The sequence below is a fragment of the Podarcis liolepis genome (assembly GCF_965112155.1).
Source record: "Podarcis liolepis genome assembly, chromosome: 7".
NCBI lineage: Eukaryota > Metazoa > Chordata > Lepidosauria > Squamata > Lacertidae > Podarcis > Podarcis liolepis.
Window position 1 is genome coordinate 14,573,991 of NC_139561.1, and position 19,872 is coordinate 14,593,862.

At 47.8% G+C, this 19,872-nt stretch overlaps 1 protein-coding gene across 8 annotated transcripts in view; it reads left to right on the top strand.

Moving 5' to 3' along the window:
* UBR4 (ubiquitin protein ligase E3 component n-recognin 4) overlaps positions 1-19,872 on the top strand; it is a 142,047-nt gene that overhangs the window by 91,826 nt on the left and 30,349 nt on the right. For all 8 annotated transcript variants that reach the window (XM_083512628.1, XM_083512629.1, XM_083512632.1 and 5 more), the window contains 15 exons: positions 1,722-1,893; positions 2,503-2,647; positions 3,524-3,609; positions 4,138-4,225; positions 5,565-5,758; positions 7,523-7,762; positions 8,511-8,649; positions 8,739-8,864; positions 9,099-9,227; positions 11,009-11,352; positions 12,610-12,700; positions 13,797-13,881; positions 16,647-16,774; positions 18,365-18,494; positions 19,565-19,722. In XM_083512628.1, coding sequence (XP_083368754.1) covers positions 1,722-1,893; positions 2,503-2,647; positions 3,524-3,609; positions 4,138-4,225; positions 5,565-5,758; positions 7,523-7,762; positions 8,511-8,649; positions 8,739-8,864; positions 9,099-9,227; positions 11,009-11,352; positions 12,610-12,700; positions 13,797-13,881; positions 16,647-16,774; positions 18,365-18,494; positions 19,565-19,722 — 2,255 coding nt within the window. The remainder of the gene's footprint in view (positions 1-1,721; positions 1,894-2,502; positions 2,648-3,523; positions 3,610-4,137; positions 4,226-5,564; positions 5,759-7,522; positions 7,763-8,510; positions 8,650-8,738; positions 8,865-9,098; positions 9,228-11,008; positions 11,353-12,609; positions 12,701-13,796; positions 13,882-16,646; positions 16,775-18,364; positions 18,495-19,564; positions 19,723-19,872) is intronic.

The window sequence follows — 19,872 nt, forward strand, 5'->3', positions numbered from 1 at the left end:
CTCTTTGCTTTTCACCCCTCTGTGCAAGCTGGGCGACGGAAGTGGCATTCATTCCTCCTGGCCAGCCCGGCTAGGTGAGGTGCTGGGGCTCTTAGCAGCATCTTCGAGCCCTTTCCCACCTTGGCTGGCCCCTTCCCTCTCTTCTCCATTGGAAGTTTTGTTTTTCCCCTCGCTGGAAGAGGAACTGCTCCTCAGAAGCGTCAGAGGCTTTCTGTATCCCAAACTCCTCCCTGCCTCCCTCCCCTGTTCTGATGGCAGTCCCCTGACAGAGGCAGGTCTTTAGGCCTGCTGCCAACTTTATAAAAGAATTAATACGCTCATTCCTTTAAAAATCAGCAGGGGTTTTTTTACAACAATTATATTAGTTCACAACAATTATTCAAAAAACTGTACAACAAAAACTATATGAAAACCTGAAAACCAGAAACTAGCTATCTGTTATGGAAAGATAGATTCTTAGTTGCCTACCTGCCTGCGTTTTTCCATTTGTATCCCATTTTTCCTCCAAGGAGCTCAGGTGTGGTGTATGTACATGGTTCTGTTCCTGTGCATTTTATTTATTTATTATTTTTATTTATTGAATTCAGCTACCGCCATGTACCTGGTAGTCTCAGGGCAGTTCACAGAACAAAATCAGAATATAAAACCACATAACATAATCAAAATAAAAATAACAACCCAATAACCCACCCACCCCCAACCACATTTTAAAAGGGCATAGGAAGTCATAGGATTTTATCCTCACAACAACACTGTTAGGCGTGGCTTAGGCTGAAAGACTGTGAGTCTCCCGAGGTCGCTAACTACTGCACTATGCTGGCTCTTTAAATTATCACCAGGGGGTTAAATGTTGGTACAGAAGATGGTGACAATGACACCAAAGGCTCAATTTCTCGTTGTTGTCTAATGATCCTTGCCAGCTCTGGGAACAACCAGTAACGATCCTACAGATATGGGGGGTGAGGGGGAGGGTGGACTAATGCTTCTAGACCTGCCAGTCAAGAAACTGGTAGAATTCACAGGGTCAGGGCAAAAATCTGATCTGCCCAGTCCTCTGTCTCCGCTAACAGTGGCTTTTGCGCACAAGGCAGGGTGTTGCTAGCTAGCCTCTGTCTCCGGTATTGTGTAATTGGAGGAGTCCTGCCTTCTGAACAGGGAGCTTCCATTCAGTATAGATCCATGTTTGTTAGCCGGTAGCCTCGTCTGTTCATTCAACTAGAATATGCGGGCAGCAGAGGAACTGGACTGGTCACCTGCTGCCAAGAGCTGTACACACAATCATAGGAACATAGGAAGCTGTCTTCTACTGACCTGAACTGTTGGCCCATCTAGTCTTAGTATTGTCTACTCTACACTGACTGGCATCAGCCCTCCAGGATTTCAAATAGGGTTTTCTCCCAGCCCTGCCTGCAGATGACTTTGGGGGTTGAACCTCGGATCTTCTGCATGCAAAGCAGGTGCTCTGCCACTGAGCTGTGGCCACAGGAATGCATGAAGCTGCCTTATACCAAGTAAGACCACTGGTCCATTTAGCTCTATATTGTCTACACAGACTGGCAGCAGCACCTCAAGGTTCCAGATGGGACATTCCTATCCCTACCTGGATGCAAAGCAGCAGGTGCTCTACATTCTCTCCCCCACCCCGAACTGTAGCCTAACGATACACCTGCCTAAGCAATCTCTACCTTCTTCTTTTTTAATTCCTCTGCCCCATCTTCCAGGAGAGGGTTCATCGGGCAGCCAGGAAGACCAGCTGTGCACAGCCCTGGTGAACCAGCTGAATAAGTTTGCTGACAAGGAGACCCTGATTCAGTTCCTGCGTTGCTTCCTGCTGGAGTCCAACTCGTCCTCCGTCCGCTGGCAGGCCCACTGCCTGACGCTCCACATCTACAGGTGAGTCGTGAAACTGGCAGCTTACATAAAAAACAACAATGCAGTAATAAAAGCAAACTGGTTGAAAACCGCCGTATCCTGCTTGTGGGTTTCCCTTTGTGGCATCTCGCTGGCCACTTTGCAGTTGAAATGCACTTTGCCCTGACGGCAGCCCCGTGATCAGCATCGTTTCTGAACCTTACATTTCCAAAGGCCTCCCTGAGCAGGAAGGAATGATAACAAGGAGGGAGCCTGTCTGACCTCTGTTGGGAGGGATTCCCAGAATATGGGAGCAGCCCCAGAAAAGATTCTCTCTCTAGTGTCTCCACCAGCCATGGCTCTGATGCTGGCGAGACTGAGAAAAGGTGCTCACCCAAGGATCTTGGCACCCGGGTGGGGTTGTTCTAGACTTCAAGACAGTTGGCGGCATTTACCTATTTGTTTGCTTATTTTTTAAAATACTGGACCAGGTAGAGAATGAGCAGTCTGAAATGGTTGAAGGGCTTCTAAGAAGGGCACAAGAGGGAGGGTCTGCATAAACAGCCCGGGGGAGAAGATCTTCAGCCGTGTGCGCAGTGGGGAGCGGGCCCCTTGGTTAACCCCCTCCTCCTCGCCCCCCTTTCCCTTTAGAAACTCAAACAAGTCCCAGCAGGAGCTGCTGCTAGATCTCATGTGGTCCATATGGCCGGAGCTGCCGGCTTACGGACGGAAGGCTGCCCAGTTTGTGGACCTCCTGGGCTACTTCTCCCTGAAGACGCAGCAGACAGAGAAGAAGGTAGGGGGTGTCTCATTGGGATGGCCAAAAGGACTTTCTCTCACCGTTGTCCTCCTTTATTCCTTAAGGATGTGAAAGAACAGCCGCTGCATCTGTTGTGTGTGTGTGTGTGTGTGTGGGGTGCTTCTCAGTGTGCAAAGGAAGGACTGGAGCTAGCGTGGTGTCGTGGTTAAGAGCGGTGGACTTGTAATCTGGTGAACCGGGTTCGCTTCCCTGCTCCTCCACATGCATCTGCTGGGTGACCTTGGGCTAGTCATATTTCTCTGAAGTCTCTCAGCCCCACTCACATCACAGAGTGTTTGTTGGGGGGGGAGGAAAAGGAGAATGTTAGCCGCTTTGAGACTCCTTAGGGTAGTGATAAAGTGGGATATCAAATCCAAACTCTTCTTCTCTTCTCTTCTTCTGAAGAAAGGAAAGCCCAGTTCTAGCCTCCATCTTGACCAGGCAGGCTTTAGAACAGAAACCTGTCTCTCCGTAGGGCAGGGGGCTCCTCAGGCCTGGAGGCTAAATACAGCCTTCCAGGACTCTCGTATTTGGCCCTCGGGACTCTGCCTAGGCCACGTTCTGGATGACGCCTGCGCTCCCTGGCTGGAATGTGTCTTTGGACTGTAATGATGGTGCTCCTAGCTTACAAGGATGGGGGGAGAGGGGTGTGTAAATCTCTTGACTTTTGTGTGGTTGGAATGCAGGCCCCTATATGTTTAAAGGCATATGTGGTATGTACAAAGGATCGCCATCATTCTCGGGAGAATAAATATTAAAATGGCAAAGAGTGAGAGTGGATAATTGGGAGCTCTCTATAACCAACTCTGGTTTTGGTCTTCGTATTCACTCCTGAATCCCCTTTGTGAGCTGTTTGTTAAACCTTTCTTTCAGTTAAAGGAATATTCCCAAAAAGCTGTTGAGATCCTACGGATGCAAAACCACATCCTGACCAACCACCCCAACTCAAATATTTATAAGTGAGTGTCTCTGGTGTAAAATAAATACATATATTTCTTAATGTGTACAGGGCTGTGGTGCAACCCATCTCAGGAGTGGAGGGCAGCTGGAACTGGGGGGGGGGGGCTATTTCTTGGTCACTGAGCCATTTTCATTTCCTGCAGAAGAACAGTCTTGTTCTCCACCCACCTGCTTGTTTTCCTGTCGCATCACACTGCTTAAGGCCCACCTCGCACAAGAGTCCTTTGTGCAGCTCGGGGTTTTCAAAAAGGGCTATCAAGGGATAAGACTTATCAGTGACTGTCAGCCAGCTCAGTGGATCTGCCAGAATCAAGAGCAGTGTACCTTCGTATACCAGATGCTTGGAACAAACAGGAAGTGGGGGTGGGACTGTTGCTTTCACGTACTACTCGAGGGCTTCCTGAAGGCATCTGATTGGCCACTGCACCAAACAGGGCTGTTTGGCTTGACAGGTCATTTCCCAGTCCAGTAGGGCTCCTCTTTTGCCTGGGCAAATTTCTCAGATGTCCTTATCCCTCCCCTTCCAGCACACTGTCTGGTCTGGTGGAATTTGACGGCTACTATTTGGAGAGCGACCCCTGCCTTGTTTGCAACAACCCAGAAGTTCCATTCTGTGTAAGTAGCTGCTCCTCACCATCAGTCCTGCCTTGAGGGTATCGGTGCGTCGATTCTGCCCAGCTTTGCTCAGTCTCCTTCTACGCACTTCCCTTTATGCTCTTTATTTATCACATACAGAAAGATAAATGGAAGTAACTGCTTTTCAAAACTTGAGTGCAGCATAACAGAGTCAAAACTGACTGATAGCACAAAGCACATAATAAACAAATGGAAATAAAAGGGATGAGCATGTTCCTTCTTATATATTTTTTATCTGCACCAGGGTTCATGTTTAATTTACAAAGCCTGAACAACTTAGGTCCAGGCTACCTCAGGGTTCACCTGATCCCTCACATCCCAGCTCAGTCACTGACATCATCTACAGGAGTGTCCCAGGCTGTTTCCTGAGTTGGTGAGGCTCATTTGACAGCAACAAGAAACCAATCCCTTGACTGAGTCCTGTCCAACGCTCTGCCAATAGAGATTCAGCAGGCGCCTTCTGTCTCAACTCTTAAACGCCTGCTGAAAACTCTTCTATTCCATTTGTCCTATGCAGGGAATCCACAAGGGTTTAGTTGATGTCTGTTTTTCAACCTGTATAGCTTCTGAAAAGAAGTACAATCAAACCTCATTTTGCGGACGGGATCTGTTCCGGAGGCCCGTCCGCAAGCCGAAAATGACGCACGTCAAAACGCCGCATCTGCGCATGTGTGAAGCGCGATTTAACGCTTCTGCGCATGTGTGAGCGGCGAACCCAGATGAAACCTGTTCCGGTACTACTGGGTTTGCAACGGACGTTTGCCCAAGTGGATACAAGCGGAGGTGGGCGCAGAACGAGATTTGACTGTATTCTGTACCGTTTCCAACACTTCATTATAGTTCAAATCAGAGTCCCAGATTTCAATGCCATGGTAGAGCTTTTGACTAATCACATTGCTGCCAAAAAAACCTTTAGGGGAGGTTCAATCAGCTGCCCTCCTTTACTGTAACAGAACTTCATCAACGCCCCTGTGGTTTTCTGTGCTTTGACTTTCGCTGCCTCCAAGACAAGGTTTCACTAAAGCGTTCGCCCAGGTATTTAACTGAGGGAGTTTGTTCCATAGCTTCCTGATGTCGCTTTTATTCTTTTATTTCTGTTGTGTTTTGTCTTTGCGTTTTTATTGCTGTAAACCGCTTTGATGTGTGTTTTTATGTGACGGAGCGGTATACAGATACTTTTGGAGATGAATAAGTGAAATAAGTAAGATAATCCATTCCTGTTAACGTGTAACTGGCTGAAGCGTAGGGTGCTTTCTCCAATTTGTTTATAGGTAAGTGATGCTTCTCTGCTTCTCTTCCTCCTCCTCCTATTCCGCAGTACATCAAGCTTTCTTCCATCAAAGTGGACACTCGGTATACCACCACCCAGCAGGTGGTGAAGCTCATCGGCAGCCACACCATCAGCAAAGTGACCGTGAAGATCGGGGACCTGAAACGTACCAAGATGGTCCGGACTATCAACCTCTATTACAACAACCGGACAGTGCAGGCCATCGTGGAGCTCAAAAACAAGTAATTTCATTTTTTTATTATTTAAAGGACTTGTGCCCTTCTGGATTCCCCCCCCCTCCCCCAGTTCCCAGAACGGCTTGCAGAGTGATTTTAAAAGAAAAGATAAAAGACACAAAAGGGGGAGGGAGGAGCAAGGAGGAAACAAGTGAGCCCCCAAAGGCGCTGACCGTTAATCAACAGGTTACAGTGGTACCTTGGGTTAAGAACTTAATTCGTTCTGGAGGTCCGTTCTTATCCTGAAACTGCTCTTAACCTGAGACACCACTTTAGCTAATGGGGCCTCCCACTGCTGCCGTGCCACCACCGCATGATTTCTGTTCTCATCCTGAAGCAAAGTTCTTAACCCGAGGTAATATTTCTGGGTTAGCAGAGTCTGTAACCTGAAGCGTATGTAACCTGAAGCATCTGTAACCCGAGGTACCACTGTATTTTGTTGACCAGCTGGGTTAGACAGCTGAGTTGTGCTTGCCCATATGCGGGCAGCAATTAAGTTTCATGTATTTCATATGTCACAAAGAGAAGAGGATGCAGATTCTTCTTGACTTTCCATGTGGATTAGCGGGCATCTAAGGAATCCTCCTTGTTCCTTGCCCCCACTCCCCACCCCTTGCGAAAAAAGCACCCTTGCCAATAAGAAAAAGGACTATGTTCAAATTCCAGGGTGGTGGTGTATATATATTTATGTATAAATAGAACTAAGGGTTACATTTTGTTCCGTCCCATAAGGCATGAACATCTCTTTAATCCTAAACAGCCTTGCTGTGGATGGGGATAATGGCTTAGTCTCTGGCTCTGACTCCCTATCATGTTGACACAGGCGGAGAAGAAGCGAATCCAAAGAGCCCAGTCCCTCAGTTCATCCTCTTTTAAAGGAGATTTTCAACGGAGGCCGCCGCACTTAGCTTTGGCGTGGGATGGAGGATGCTGAACCTACTTGCCTTCCTTTAAATCAGTGGCTCCCAAAGTGGGTGGTAGCGCTCCCCGGGGGGCAGGTAGTGACATCACCTGGGGTGGGGTGGGGGGTGCTGAATGTGCAGAAGACCACCGGGCTTTGAAAAGCTGGTATCCGTGGATCAAGTTAATCCATTTTGTTGAATTAACAAAGCTAAATACTTTTGATTGGATTTTGAATAAATGTTACATACGCTTCAGGTTATAGATGCTTCAGGTTACAGACTCCGCTAACCCAGAAATAGTGCCTCGAGTTAAGAACTTTGCTTCAGGATGAGAACAGAAATCGTGCTCTGGCGGTGCAGCGGAAGGCCCCATTAGCTAAAGTGGTGCTTCAGGTTAAGAACAGTTTCAGGTTAAGAACGGACCTCCGGAACAAATTAAGTACAGTGGTACCTCAGGTTAAGTACTTAATTCTAAAGCACCACTTTAGCCAATGGGGCCTCCTGCTGTTGCCGCGCCGCCGGAGCACGATTTCTGTTCTCATCCTGAATCAAAGTTCTTAACCCGAGGTACTATTTCTGGGTTAGCGGAGTCTGTAACCTGAAGCATATGTAACCCGAGGTACCACTGTAATTGTGCTCTTACCTTCCTTTTTGTGTCATGTGAACTGCTCTTATGACTAACACTTTTTTATAGGGAAGGGCAGGGGGAACTGGGGGCGAGTTTATGGAAACCGGGAGGGCGGTGAACAAATGAAAAGTTTGGGAACCACTGCTTTAAATGATTTTCCTCTTCCTTCTCCCCCCCCCCCTCTTGCCCCCCCCCCCGTTCGTTCACTTGCTTTATTCCCCCCTCCTCCCACTTTTATAGGCCAGCCCGCTGGCATAAGGCTAAGAAGGTCCAGCTCACCCCGGGCCAGACGGAGGTGAAGATCGACCTACCACTGCCCATCGTGGCTTCCAACCTGATGATTGAGTTTGCAGACTTCTATGAGAACTACCAGGCATCTACAGAGACCCTCCAGTGCCCCCGGTGCAGTGCTTCTGTCCCCGCCAACCCCGGGGTGTGCGGGAACTGCGGGGAGAACGTCTACCAGTGCCACAAGTGCAGGTGCGTAAAATTCCTCAGGGATGCGGATGCGATGCAGGGCTCAGAAGCAGTCTTCTTCTGTATGCAAAACCCACTTTCTTTTTCTTTTTTTTAATGATATTTATTAAAATTTCAGAGAAAAAAAAGAATTACACAAAAACAAAAATACAAGGAAAATACAAAATACAGAAAAAAGGAATAAAAGACACTTAAAAAGAAGAAAAGGAAAATGAATCAATCTTTCTAAAGCTTACATTCATATCCTTGTTTCCCTGACCTCCTCATACCTCCCTTTTTTGTATTCCAGTTCAGTTATTTAAGTCAGCAATTTCTTTCCCTCTTTGTTTTCTCATGATCCTTTAACTTAATATACTATAACTTTAAATTTTCATCTGTTATCAATCCTTTTTTACATACACCTTTATAGCAGTACTGCTTAAACCACCTAGCTTCATTCCAACATCATTCTAACATTCCATTAATTTTGCAATATTTCTGTAAATAGTCTTTAAATTTCTTCCAATCTTCTTCCACCGACTCTTCTCCCTGGTCTCGGATTCTGCCAGTGCAAAACCCACTTTCACTTAGATACTGAGCTACAGTTTTCTCTCCCCACCCGAAAACTGCACCAGCGTCCCTCCTGCCTGAATATCCTCCCTTGCGGGCCCCTCCTCACCTGGTGAGGAGGTGAGCCTGTCGTGGACCAGCGGTTGAGTTCCTGCCACGTCAAAAGCCCTGCCAACTCTCCTTTTCCGCCCTTCCTTCCCAGGTCCATCAATTATGATGAGAAGGACCCCTTCCTCTGCAACGCCTGCGGGTTCTGCAAGTACGCTCGCTTTGACTTCATGCTGTATGCAAAGCCCTGCTGCGCAGTGGATCCAATCGAGAATGAGGAGGACAGGAAAAAGGTCAGGCGCACAAACGCTCACACGCATGCATGCCCTCTGAGCTACCCTGGTCAGAAATTATAACATAAATCCCATGTCTTGATTTGAAGGCCGTAACCAACATCAACAGCCTCCTGGACAAGGCGGACCGAGTGTACCACCAGCTCATGGGTCACAGGCCTCAGCTGGAAAACCTCCTCTGCAAAGTGAACGAGGCAGCGCCCGAAAAGCCACAGGTACTCATCTTCTCTCTCTCTCTCTCTCTCTCCTTCCAGTGCTTTTATTTACCATTGCTCTAAAAACTGAGACCCTGCCCCTGTGGGGAAATCTCTAAATGGAAAGGTTGTGATTGTGGAGCATTGCCTGGCCAGTTCAGTCGTGGGGGTGCTGCTTTCTCCCACCATTCCTTCGCCGTTCCCTTCCTCTGTCGCGACCGGTTTTGAAATCCCTCCCTCTTGTGGCATTTTCAGGATGACGCCGGTGGGAGCGGAGGAATTGGCTCCACCTCGGCCAGCGTCAACAGGTACATCCTGCAGCTGGCCCAGGAGTATTGCGGAGACTGCAAAAACTCTTTCGACGAACTCTCCAAGATCATCCAGGTAAACAACCTCCGTGCTGCTGGCAGTGCCAGCCTATGAGTCAGGTCAGTCTGTGCCTGGGAAACCACCATTGAAAACATAGGCTCCACACCCCCAAGATAGGCTCTCCTCTCCTGTGAGGTGCCCTTAACCTGGTCTGTCTTCCAGTTTGGCACAGCCCAAGATGGCAGAGACCGTCTTAGTGCCAAGTTTGGGACTCCCTTCCTTGAAGGATTGCTCACGCCCCACCTGTGCTCACTGAGCCACACTACAATCTGCAGAACTGGCACTTTCACCACTTTTGTACAGTATTCATTCTACACTTGCAAAGAATCAGTTCTTTGGTATGACAGCGCCTGCACTGTTGGAACTCCCTGCCCATTGATAACCACACAAAGTGCCTTTGCTGTACTGCTTTTGTCATCTGCTTATATAAGCCATCCTACCCAGACATGTATACTGGATACGTATTTTAGAGTGCCATTTTATTTTATAATGTGCATTTTCTAACTGTTTAGTTTTGTTTCAGAATTTCTTTTGGCTAACTTGCTTTTATTGGTAATTTTTGTATGCTTTTATGCAAACCATTTAGACTATTAAGCAGTATATAAATACATGTAAAAAATGAACTAGAGGTTAGACATATTAGTGCTTTTAACGCTATTTTTTTCCTGTAAAAATGGAGTTTCCAAAGGGAAGGTTTTTTGAGCATGGAAGGGAATGCTGCTTCCCAATCTGCCCCTTTTCTGCTCATAGTTGACCCTTCCTGAAGGTTTCCCCCCCTGTATAAAAGGTGGCCTTTTTGGAGTTGCTTTTTAAAAACAAAAACAAAACCTTGAATTTCTTATCTAGCTTGGCATCCAGTGTTCTTTCTGTGAAGTAGCTGATGTGGCTCAATGTGGCCACTAGGGGGCCAGTTGTGGCGGCAGCATAGTCTTCTGTAAGCATAATTTTGGGGCAGACTTAGCTAGGGAAAAGGTCTGAACTTCAAGCTTGCCCGTATTCTCCCACTCAGCCACTTTGATCTGCGGAACTGGCACTGTTAACAGGCGCCACACCATACCCGTTTGCAATGGTAAGAAACCAATATTTCCATGTGGCAGCACCCGCACTTGGAAACTCCCTGCTTATTGATATCAGGCAGGTGCCTTCGTGGTACTCCTTTCAGTGCCTGCTAAAAATATATATCCGTCTATCCAGATGCCTAAAGCATGTGCTTTCCTCTGGTTTTTAGCTTAATCGTTGATTCTAATTATCTCTTTGTAAGCCCTTTTTAACGGGACATAAAAAACCACAGAGCCCAGGACTTGCCGATCGGAAGGTTGGCGGTTCGAATTCCCACAACGGGGTGAGCTCCCGTTGCTTGGTCCCAGCTCCTGCCAACCTAGCAGTTTGAAAGCACATCAAAGTGCAAGTAGATAAATAGGTATCGCTCGGGCGGGAAGGTAAACGGCGTTTCTGTGTGTTGCTCTGGTTCGCCAGAAGCGGCTTAGTCATGCTGGCCACATGACCAGGAAGCTGTATGCCGGCTCCCTCAGCCAATAAAGCGAGATGAGCGCCACAACCCCAGAGTCAGTCATGACTGGACATAACGGTCAGGGGTCCCTTTACCTTTAAGTCCTTTTTACTGATGATTTCATTGTTTTATTCTTTTTTGTAAACCATTTAGAGGTGTGGGAATTTTATGAAATAAAAGGGGAAAAGGAAAAGATAGGTGCCTTTCTAGCCCTACCTGCAGGTCCTGATCAGCAACAGGCCCCCCTGTCCTCCCTCTTACCCTCCCCTCCTTTGTCCACCCACAGAAAGTCTTTGCCTCCAGGAAGGAGCTCCTGGAGTATGACCTCCAGCAAAGAGAAGCGGCCAGCAAGTCCTCCTGCTCTGCCGTGCAGCCCACTTTCACCGCCAGCCAGTACCGGGCGCTCTCCGTCTTGGGCTGCGGCCACACCTCCTCCACCAAGTGCTACGGCTGCGCCTCGGCCGTCACCGAACACTGCATCACGCTGCTCCGCGCCCTGGCCACCAACGCCGCCATCCGCCACATCCTCGTCTCCCAGGGGCTCATCCGGGAGCTATTTGACTACAACCTGCGCCGTGGTGCGGCCACCATGCGGGAAGAAGTCCGGCAGCTCATGTGCCTCCTCACCAGGTGCGGAGGAGCATGGGTGGCCTTTCTGAATGTCCTGAAGGAAAAAAAAAAGCTTTGGCCTTTTAAAGTGTATTGATTTTTTTTTACAGATAGGTAGCCGTGTTGGTCTGCCATAGTCAAAATAAAAAAATTCCTTCCAGTAGCACCTTAAAGACCAACTAAGTTAGTTCTTGGTATGAGCTTTCGTGAGGTATCTGAAGAAGTGTGCATGCACACGAAAGCTCATACCAAGAACTAACTTAGTTGGTCTTTAAGGTGCTACTGGAAGGAACTTTTTTATTTTGATTTTTTTTTTAATGCAACTGGGTCTCCTGCTTCAACCTATGTGAACTTTTTTTTAAAAAAAATACTTTTTGATCAAATAATATTTATTGTTTATACCCCACTCATCTGGCTCGGTTTCTCCAGCCACTCTGGGCGGCTCCCAACAGAACATTAAAAACACGATAAAACATAAAACATTAAAAACTTCCCTAAAAAGGGCTGCCTTCCGATGTCTTCTAAAAGTCAGATAGTTAAAGAGGTGCCCCAATTTATCAGGCAGGATTCATGGGTTGTCTCCAACTAAGTCCTGATCAAGAGTAGGCCGACTGAAATGAATGGACCAGTTAGTAATGTTCCTTAATTTTGGCAGTTCTGTTGTTAGTAGAACTAAAATATATATGCCTGCCTTCATAATGTTGGTAATTCCTTGGTAATTTTTCTTACGGATGGGACCCCACACACTTCCTTTAGTGAACGAGCACTGGATTTCACAGTATATACACAAGCACACAGACACACATGTAATGTTGACACAGACGCTTGCAAAAATAAGTGGGGTTTTTAGCGTACACTTAGCTACATAGGTGTGTCCTTTCCTCTGGAAACAAGGAAACCAACAACTATTGACCCTCGGCCCTTTGCAAGGTCCCTCTGCAGCCTGTCTGAGCACCAAAGTATTCCTAGATGCCTGACCTGAACAAGGAATTTGAGACTCGATTTCCGCCTTGGAAGTGCAGGCTAAGCAGACCTGCTACAACTTATTTTATTGTTGTTGGCCGCCCTGAGCCTGCCTTCGGCTGGGGAGGGCGGGATATAAATAAAATTTATTATTATTATTATTATTATTATTATTATTATTATTATTATTATTATTATTATTGCATGACCCAGACAGTACAGGGAGGTCTTGAGGACATGTTGAGGGAGTTGGCTCAGTGTGGAGCTTTTTAACTCTGTCTTTTCTTTTTATTCTGTGCCCGTCTTGAAAACAAGGGACAATCCGGAAGCCACCCAGCAGATGAACGACCTCATCATCAGCAAGGTGTCTGCGGCTCTGAAGGGTCACTGGGCGAACCCTGACCTGGTGAGGAGGGGGTTGGGGCTTGGGGTATTTGACCTGCCTTCCGTCCCTCCCTGGCTGCATCCAAATTGGTTATCATGGAATTGTAGAGTTGGAAGGGACTTTCAGGGATCACCGAATCCAACCCCCTGCTCTGCAATGCAGGGTGGAATGCTCTGTCCCATGAGACTAGGGCCCTTCAGGATTTAACCTCCTTCCATTGGGCCTGTAAGACAGAGCTATTCCACCTTGCCTTTAATTTGAATTCAGCCTGATCTTTTATTTCCCTTCTCTTCCCTCGCCCTCCCCTTTTATGAAGATCACCCCACAGCTAATTCTCCCCTGGCTTCCTCGCTGGCCCAAGTAGGACCAATTCAGCCAGCTAGCCCTGGGGATTATCTAATTGATTTTTGAACTTTGAATTTTAATGTTATTCATGTTTTTATACTGTATTTTATGCTGCTTTTATAATTAAGTATTTTTAAGTCTTTTAAATTTGTTGTTAGCCGCCCTGAGCCTGGTTTTTGAACTGGGAAGGGCGGGGTATAAATAAAACATTATTATTATTATTATTTATTATTATAAGAAGGGTTGTGTCCAGTGTCAGTCCTCTCCAGAGTTCGCCCATTGAAATTCAAGGACAGGACTAACTTGGACCCATGTATTTCAATGGGTGAAACAACTCTAGTAGCTTAGGGTTGCACATGTACACAGCCCAGCCCTCTTACTATCCTCAGAACAACCTTGCGGGGTACGCAAGGCTGACAAGAGCTCCAGGGCCAAGCAGGGATTGAAAGCCAGCTGCACCCTGCTACCCAATATTAGCTTAGCGCTCTTGTATACCTCGTTTGTGCTCACATTAAGAAATGTTCCTGCAGTCCTCGGTTGCAACTTGAGACCTCTTAGCTGTGATTCCTACATTGCAGGGGATTGGACTGGACGATCTTTTGCATCCCTTCCAGCTCCACAGTTTTGTGGTTCCTCTTTGCTCCAATCCTTGTTTTCAAGTTCTGCCGAATTTCTTTTGTGGGGGAGGAGAGAACCAAAGTGGGACGGGGCAGCGATATTCTGGTCTGGCCCGCCTCTCAGCCCTGCCTTACTCCTTCTTCCCCATCTCCAGGCCAGCAGCCTTCAGTATGAGATGCTGCTGCTGACAGACTCCATCTCCAAGGAAGACAGCTGCTGGGAGCTGAGGCTGCGCTGTGGTGAGTCTCTGCATTTGGCAAGCAAGATGTGGAGTATGCGCAATAAATGGTGTTCTCTGGGGTATTCCCTTAAGTGGGTTCCCTTTCGTTAGGAGAAAACAACAGAGGCCAACCAGAATATATTGAGAAGCAAAGCAGCTAGTAAGCCTGATCTTTACTCAAGGAACTGTTGCAACAGGGTCCCCACTCATCACACGCAGGAGGGAAGAGAACCCTGAACAATGGTGCACAAGCCCTTATATAGATTTTTGAAATTGCCTACTCTGTGGCCCAAGACCACCCCCAAAACATCATGCGTACATCACAGAAGGAGGCGGTCTCCAGCAGAACTCCTGTCTGCCAGGATACCCAATAATGGTCACTGATTGCTTTACCTGGGCAGTCTGGCCATTCTTTTGTGATGGTTAATACTTTAGTTCCTGACTCCAGGTCGCAGGCTCACCCTATCCATACACAAAGACTGGATTTGCAAGCAAAAAGACAATGGGAAGGCTTTCCCCATTTGCCTCCCAGAGGAATATTTGAGGTCATTGGGAGAGTCAAAATGGCTTCAGGATTGCTCTTCCATACTCTTTCAGACACATGGTTCATATATTTAGATACAGTGGTGCCTCGCAAGACGAAAAGAATCCGTTTTGTGATTCTCTTCGTCTAGCAGTTTTTTCATCTTTCGAAGCAAGCCCATTGAAGGATTAGCGGATTAGCGCTATTAGCGGCTTTTAGCGGCTTATCTGCTGATCAGATCAGCTGATAAGCGGCTTAGCGGCTTAGAAAAGGGGGGGAGGGGAAAAAACCAGCAGGAACTCGCAAGACCTTGTCGTCTTGCGAAGCAAGCCCATAGGAAATTCGTTTTGCGAAGCACCTTCAAAACGGAAAACCCTTTCGTCTAGCGGGTTTTCCGTCTTGCGAGGCATTCGTCTTGCGGGGCACCACTGTATGTGTGCATTTATGAATATTTATTCTATATTTGATACCTTAAAATTCTTATAACAATGGCAAGGGTGGTCAACTCCATGTTTGGAAAGAGGGTTGACTGGTTAAGAAAAGAGGTGTCTTGCATCTCCTGGCCACCCTAACAAACAGTCCCCACTGCTGTGGAGTCATGAGGACATAAGAACCCATTGGATGAGGCCAGGGACCTGTCTAGTCTGGCATCCTCTTCTCACAGTGGCCAATCGGGTGCCTCTTCTGGGAAGCCCAAATTCAGGACCCAAGAGCAACAGCGACACTCCCTTCCTGTGGTTTTCAGTAACTGGGATTCAGAAGTGTTCCTGCCTCCGACTAGCCATCATGGCTAGTAGCCATTAATAGAGCCATGAATTTGTCCAGTCCTCTTTTAAAGGCATCCAAGCTGATGGCCATCGATGCCTCTTGTGGGAGGGAGTTCCACAGTTTGACTGCGCACCGTGTGAAGAAATCCAGCTGCTTGGAGTTCTTAACCTGGACAAAAGAACCATTTGTTTTCTTCGCATGGGATTGCATTCATTGTCAGTCCTGCTTAGAGCAAACCCATTGAAATCCATGGACGCAAGTTAGCCATGTCCATTTAGGGGTCTGCTCTGAATAGGATTAATACTGGATACAGCTCATTGTTTATATCCTGTACCTTCAAACCTAGTGTTGTTTCCACGACAGCCTACTAAGAATTAGAAGTACAAATCAGGGCGATGATTAAGACTAACGCATACAAACTTGGGTAGCAAACTATAAACAACAAACTATAAAACAGCAACAGACAAGTTCAAAGCTGCTCCGGCTTAATACAGTGGTACCTTGGTTTAAGAACTTAATCCGTTCCGGAAGTCCGTTCTTAAACCAGTGTTCTTAAACCAAGGTGTGCTTTCCCATAGCAGCGGGGGGCTCAATTTACAAATGGAACACACCCAACAGGAAGCGAAACATGTTCTGCTTCCAAGGCGAAGTTCACAAACCAAAACACCTACTTCCGGGTTTTCATGGTTCTTAATCCAAGTTGTTCATAAACTTAAGCTGTTCTTAAACCAAGGTACCACTGTATTATTGACATTCGCTCTTCTTAAAAGCCTCAGGGAAGAGCAGGGTTTTTGCCTGGGCCTGAATGACAGCAGCAAGGTCTCTAGGCTTTGGGAGGGCATTTCACTAAAGACAAGGAGCCACCACAGGAAAGTCTCTGTTTCTCCAGTGGCCACCTGCCACACTTCAGACAGCAAGTGGCACCTGGAGGAAGGCTGCAGATCATGACGGGCAGCTGAAGAGCAGTTTGATACAAGAGAACGTGATCCAGTGGCATATCTGAGCCCTGGATCTGACCGTCCTCATCTCCAGGCCTCTAAATGCCTCCAAGATGCTTTGTCTCCCCCTTTTGATGGGCAATGACAAGCAGAAGCAGACTGGATATGTGGGAAAGCTTTTGCTTTAACAGTTTACCCCAGGGGTCAGCAGGGGGCCAGTCCACTGTCCCTCAGACTTGAGCGGACGGGGGGCGGACTATATTTTGAAGGAAAAAAATGAGCGAATTTCTGTGCCCCACAAATAACCCAGAGATGCATTTTAAATAAAAGGACACATTCTACTCATGTAAAAACGCTCTGATTCCTGGACCGTCCGCAGGCCGGATTGAGAAGGCGAATGGGCCGCATCCGGGCCCCGGGCCTTAGTTTGTCAACCCATGGTTTACCCCGTAGCCGATGGGCGTTCGAGAATGTGTCTATATCCTTGCCTTGCTGTTTGGTGCTGCCTTCTGTGATGCCTTTGCTTCTCCCCCTCCCGCTTGGCTCCCCCTCCAGCTTTCAGTCTCTTCCTGATGGCCGTGAACATCAAGACGCCGGTGGTGGTGGAGAACATCACTCTCATGTGCCTGCGCATCCTGCAGAAGCTGATCAAGCCCCCGGCTCCAACCAGCAAGAAGAACAAGGTAGCCTTCCCCCTGCTGCCCTTTTTGGGATTCTTGAGCCGTCTGGTTCATCGCTGGAATCCTGTTTCCACTTGAGCCAATCCTCCTAGGCAGAATGTGCTTGGGGAGGCTCGTGGGGAAAACTTTTGTACATATTTTCTGATTTTGGGTGTATGGGAGCATGTAGGGGTGGCAGAATGGGGGAACCAGAAGACTCCAAGGTGTTTTGAGCACAGCTTTTATGAATCGCTGTGTTTGTTAATTAACTGATTTTGGTGTGTGTTTTCTATATTACAGTGGTGCCTCGCAAGACGAAAAGAATCCGTTCTGTGATTCTCTTCGTCTAGCGGTTTTTTTGTCTTGCGAAGCAAGCCTATTGACGGATTAGCGGATTAGCGCTATTAGTGGCTTTTAGTGGCTTTTAGCGGCTTATCGGATCAGCTGATAAGCGTCTTAGCGGCTTAGAAAAAGGGGGGGGAGGAAAAAACCCCCGCAGGAACTCGCAAGACATTTTCGTCTTGCGAAGCAAGCCCATAGGAGATTCGTTTTGCGAAGCACCTCCAAAACGGAAAACTCTTTCGTCTAGCGAGTTTTCCGTCTTACGAGGCATTCGTCTTGTGGGGCACCACTGTATTTGCTCCATTTTATGCTGTAAGCCAACTTGATTATTGGGCTTTTGTTGTTGTTTCTTTTTGCAATAGGGTGGGGTATATGCTTCTTTAAAAAGGACTCAGAAGGAAATCTTCCTTTAGCTTGGTGGAAAAGCACATGCTTTGTGGGAAAGGAGGTAACCCAAGTTTGGGCCCTAGAATTTCCAGAGAACTAGTGGTGTATTGATAAGAGTGTCAGAAAAGGCTGAGGCTTGTGAATACATACCTGGGAGACTAGGGTTTAAATCCCCCCACTTGGCCACATGAGGTTCACTGGGGGGCCTCGGCCCAGTCGCCACTTCTCACAGCCTAGCCTACCTCACAGGGATGTTGTGAGGATAAAATGGGATGCTCCCCCCCCCCTGGCACGAGCTGCTACTGGGCAAGATAAATGGACTTGGCATAACATCAAAATATAACTTCACTTTGGTTCTGCACTGCATGTAGGTATGAAGCAGTTGCTAAAACCCATTAGTAATTTAATTATCCTGTGCAGTAGGAAACGGCCTTACACAGAGTCAGGCCATTGGTCTGTCTAGCTTAGTAAAATCTACGATGGCTGGCATTGTCTCTCTAGGGCAGCGGTTCTCAACCTGTGAGTCCCCGGATGTTGTTGGACTACAACTCCCATCATCCCTGAGCTCTGGCCTTGCTAGCTAGGGGTGATGGGAGTTGTAGTTCAACAACACCTGGGGACCCACAGGTTGAGAAAGGTTGTGCTAGGGTTTCAGGCAGGATCTGTTCTAGCCCCACCTGGAGATGCCAGGGGTGGAAGCCAGGACCTTCTGCATGCGAAACACAGAGCTTTTGTGATGAAAGCATCTGTATCAACACACTGATGCAAAGTCCTACTTTACATGGGGATGACCCCACTCTAGATGCAAGAAGTTCTCTGAATATCTGGCCTGTAGGTGACTGGTTCTGCTTCAGGCTGTCACAGCCTTTCCTTGTTCTTCTTTAGGACACCCCTGTGGACTCCTTGACCACCGTCAAGCCCTACAGCAATGAAATCCATGCTCAGGCCCAACTCTGGCTCAAGAGGGACCCCAAAGCTTCGTACGAGGCTTGGAAGAAATGCCTCCCTGCCAGAGGTACGTACTGTGCCCTGCAGAAGTAAGTGTGTGTGTGTGTGTGTGTGTGAGAGAGAGAGAGAGAGAGAGAGAGAGAGAGAGAGAGATCACACTCTTCTGCCCTTTGCACTCAAAGCATCATAGCACTGGAGAAAAGGTCCAGGGTCATGGAAGGTGCCCCCCCCCCAGCACTGATGCAGAAAGCCCACAACTTTTAGGACCCTCACCTTGGTTGCCACCCTTTTATGGACATATTTGTGTCGGCATCCGGGGGTCGAAAGCCATCTGGCTAGCCCCCAGCTGGATCGTCTCCTTCCAGTCGTGCCGCTCCGAAGATCCATCGACCTCTGGCTCCGACATAAATTAGTGACCCAAGCCTCCCACACTTGGGCACACTATACTTAGCAGTGTAAACTGCACAACAGAAAAGGCTGAGGCTTGTGAATACATACTATGAGCTACGGATTTACTAAACATAAATCAAGACAAAGAAACACGTTGTCTCTTCTTGCCGTCTCCTCGGAGGGAGAGTCAAAGCAAAAGCAATACAGCGGAATTTCCGCTTACGCCAGCAAACTGTGCTGGAATGTAAACAGATATGTGACACATAACAATCCCATGCCTGAAACTAAAGGTGGGATGGAAAGTCCCAACAACTTGTTCTGCTCCTTAGGCGTTGGGAGCATTTGGCCCTCCAGATGTTACCAAACTACAACTCCCATCAGCCCCAGAAAGCATGGCCTGTGGCAAGGGATGATGGGAGTTGCAGTTCAGCAACAACTGAAGGGCCATAAAGTTCCCCACACCTCCTGCACCTGTTGCTGCTTAATCCAGACTAATTTCCTTCACAACGGAACTTCAGTTTGAGATCGGTTTGAGATATGAAGCAGTTGCTAAAACCCATTAGTAATTTAATTATCCTGTGAAGTAGGAAATGGCCTTACACAGAGTCAGGCCATTGGTCTGTCTAGATTCCCAGCCCTTGGGAAAGTGAAGTTCTTACCCTGCCCCTGAGTAACAGAGGTGGCTCTTGGTACCTGGTTAGGGGACACCTCCGCTAACCTCCGCTCGAATCCTCGCCCTCGCTTTAGGCCTCGACGCCAATGGAAAGTCTCCCAGCAGGACGGAGCTTCGCTACCTTTACCTGACGGAAAAGTACACCTGGAAGTGGAAGCAGTTCATGAGCAGGCGGGGGAAGAGGACCTGCCCCCTGGATCTCAAGCTGGGACACAACAATTGGCTGCGGCAGGTATGGAGACCCTCCCCAGAGGCTCTAGCTTTCGCCATCTGATTAGAGCTGTTTCGCATCTGTGCCTCGGGAATCGCGTGACATTCCTCTGCACTGGATGCAGGCTTTTTATCTCATGGGTATCTTGGGTCGTCGTAAGCTGCCTTCAGA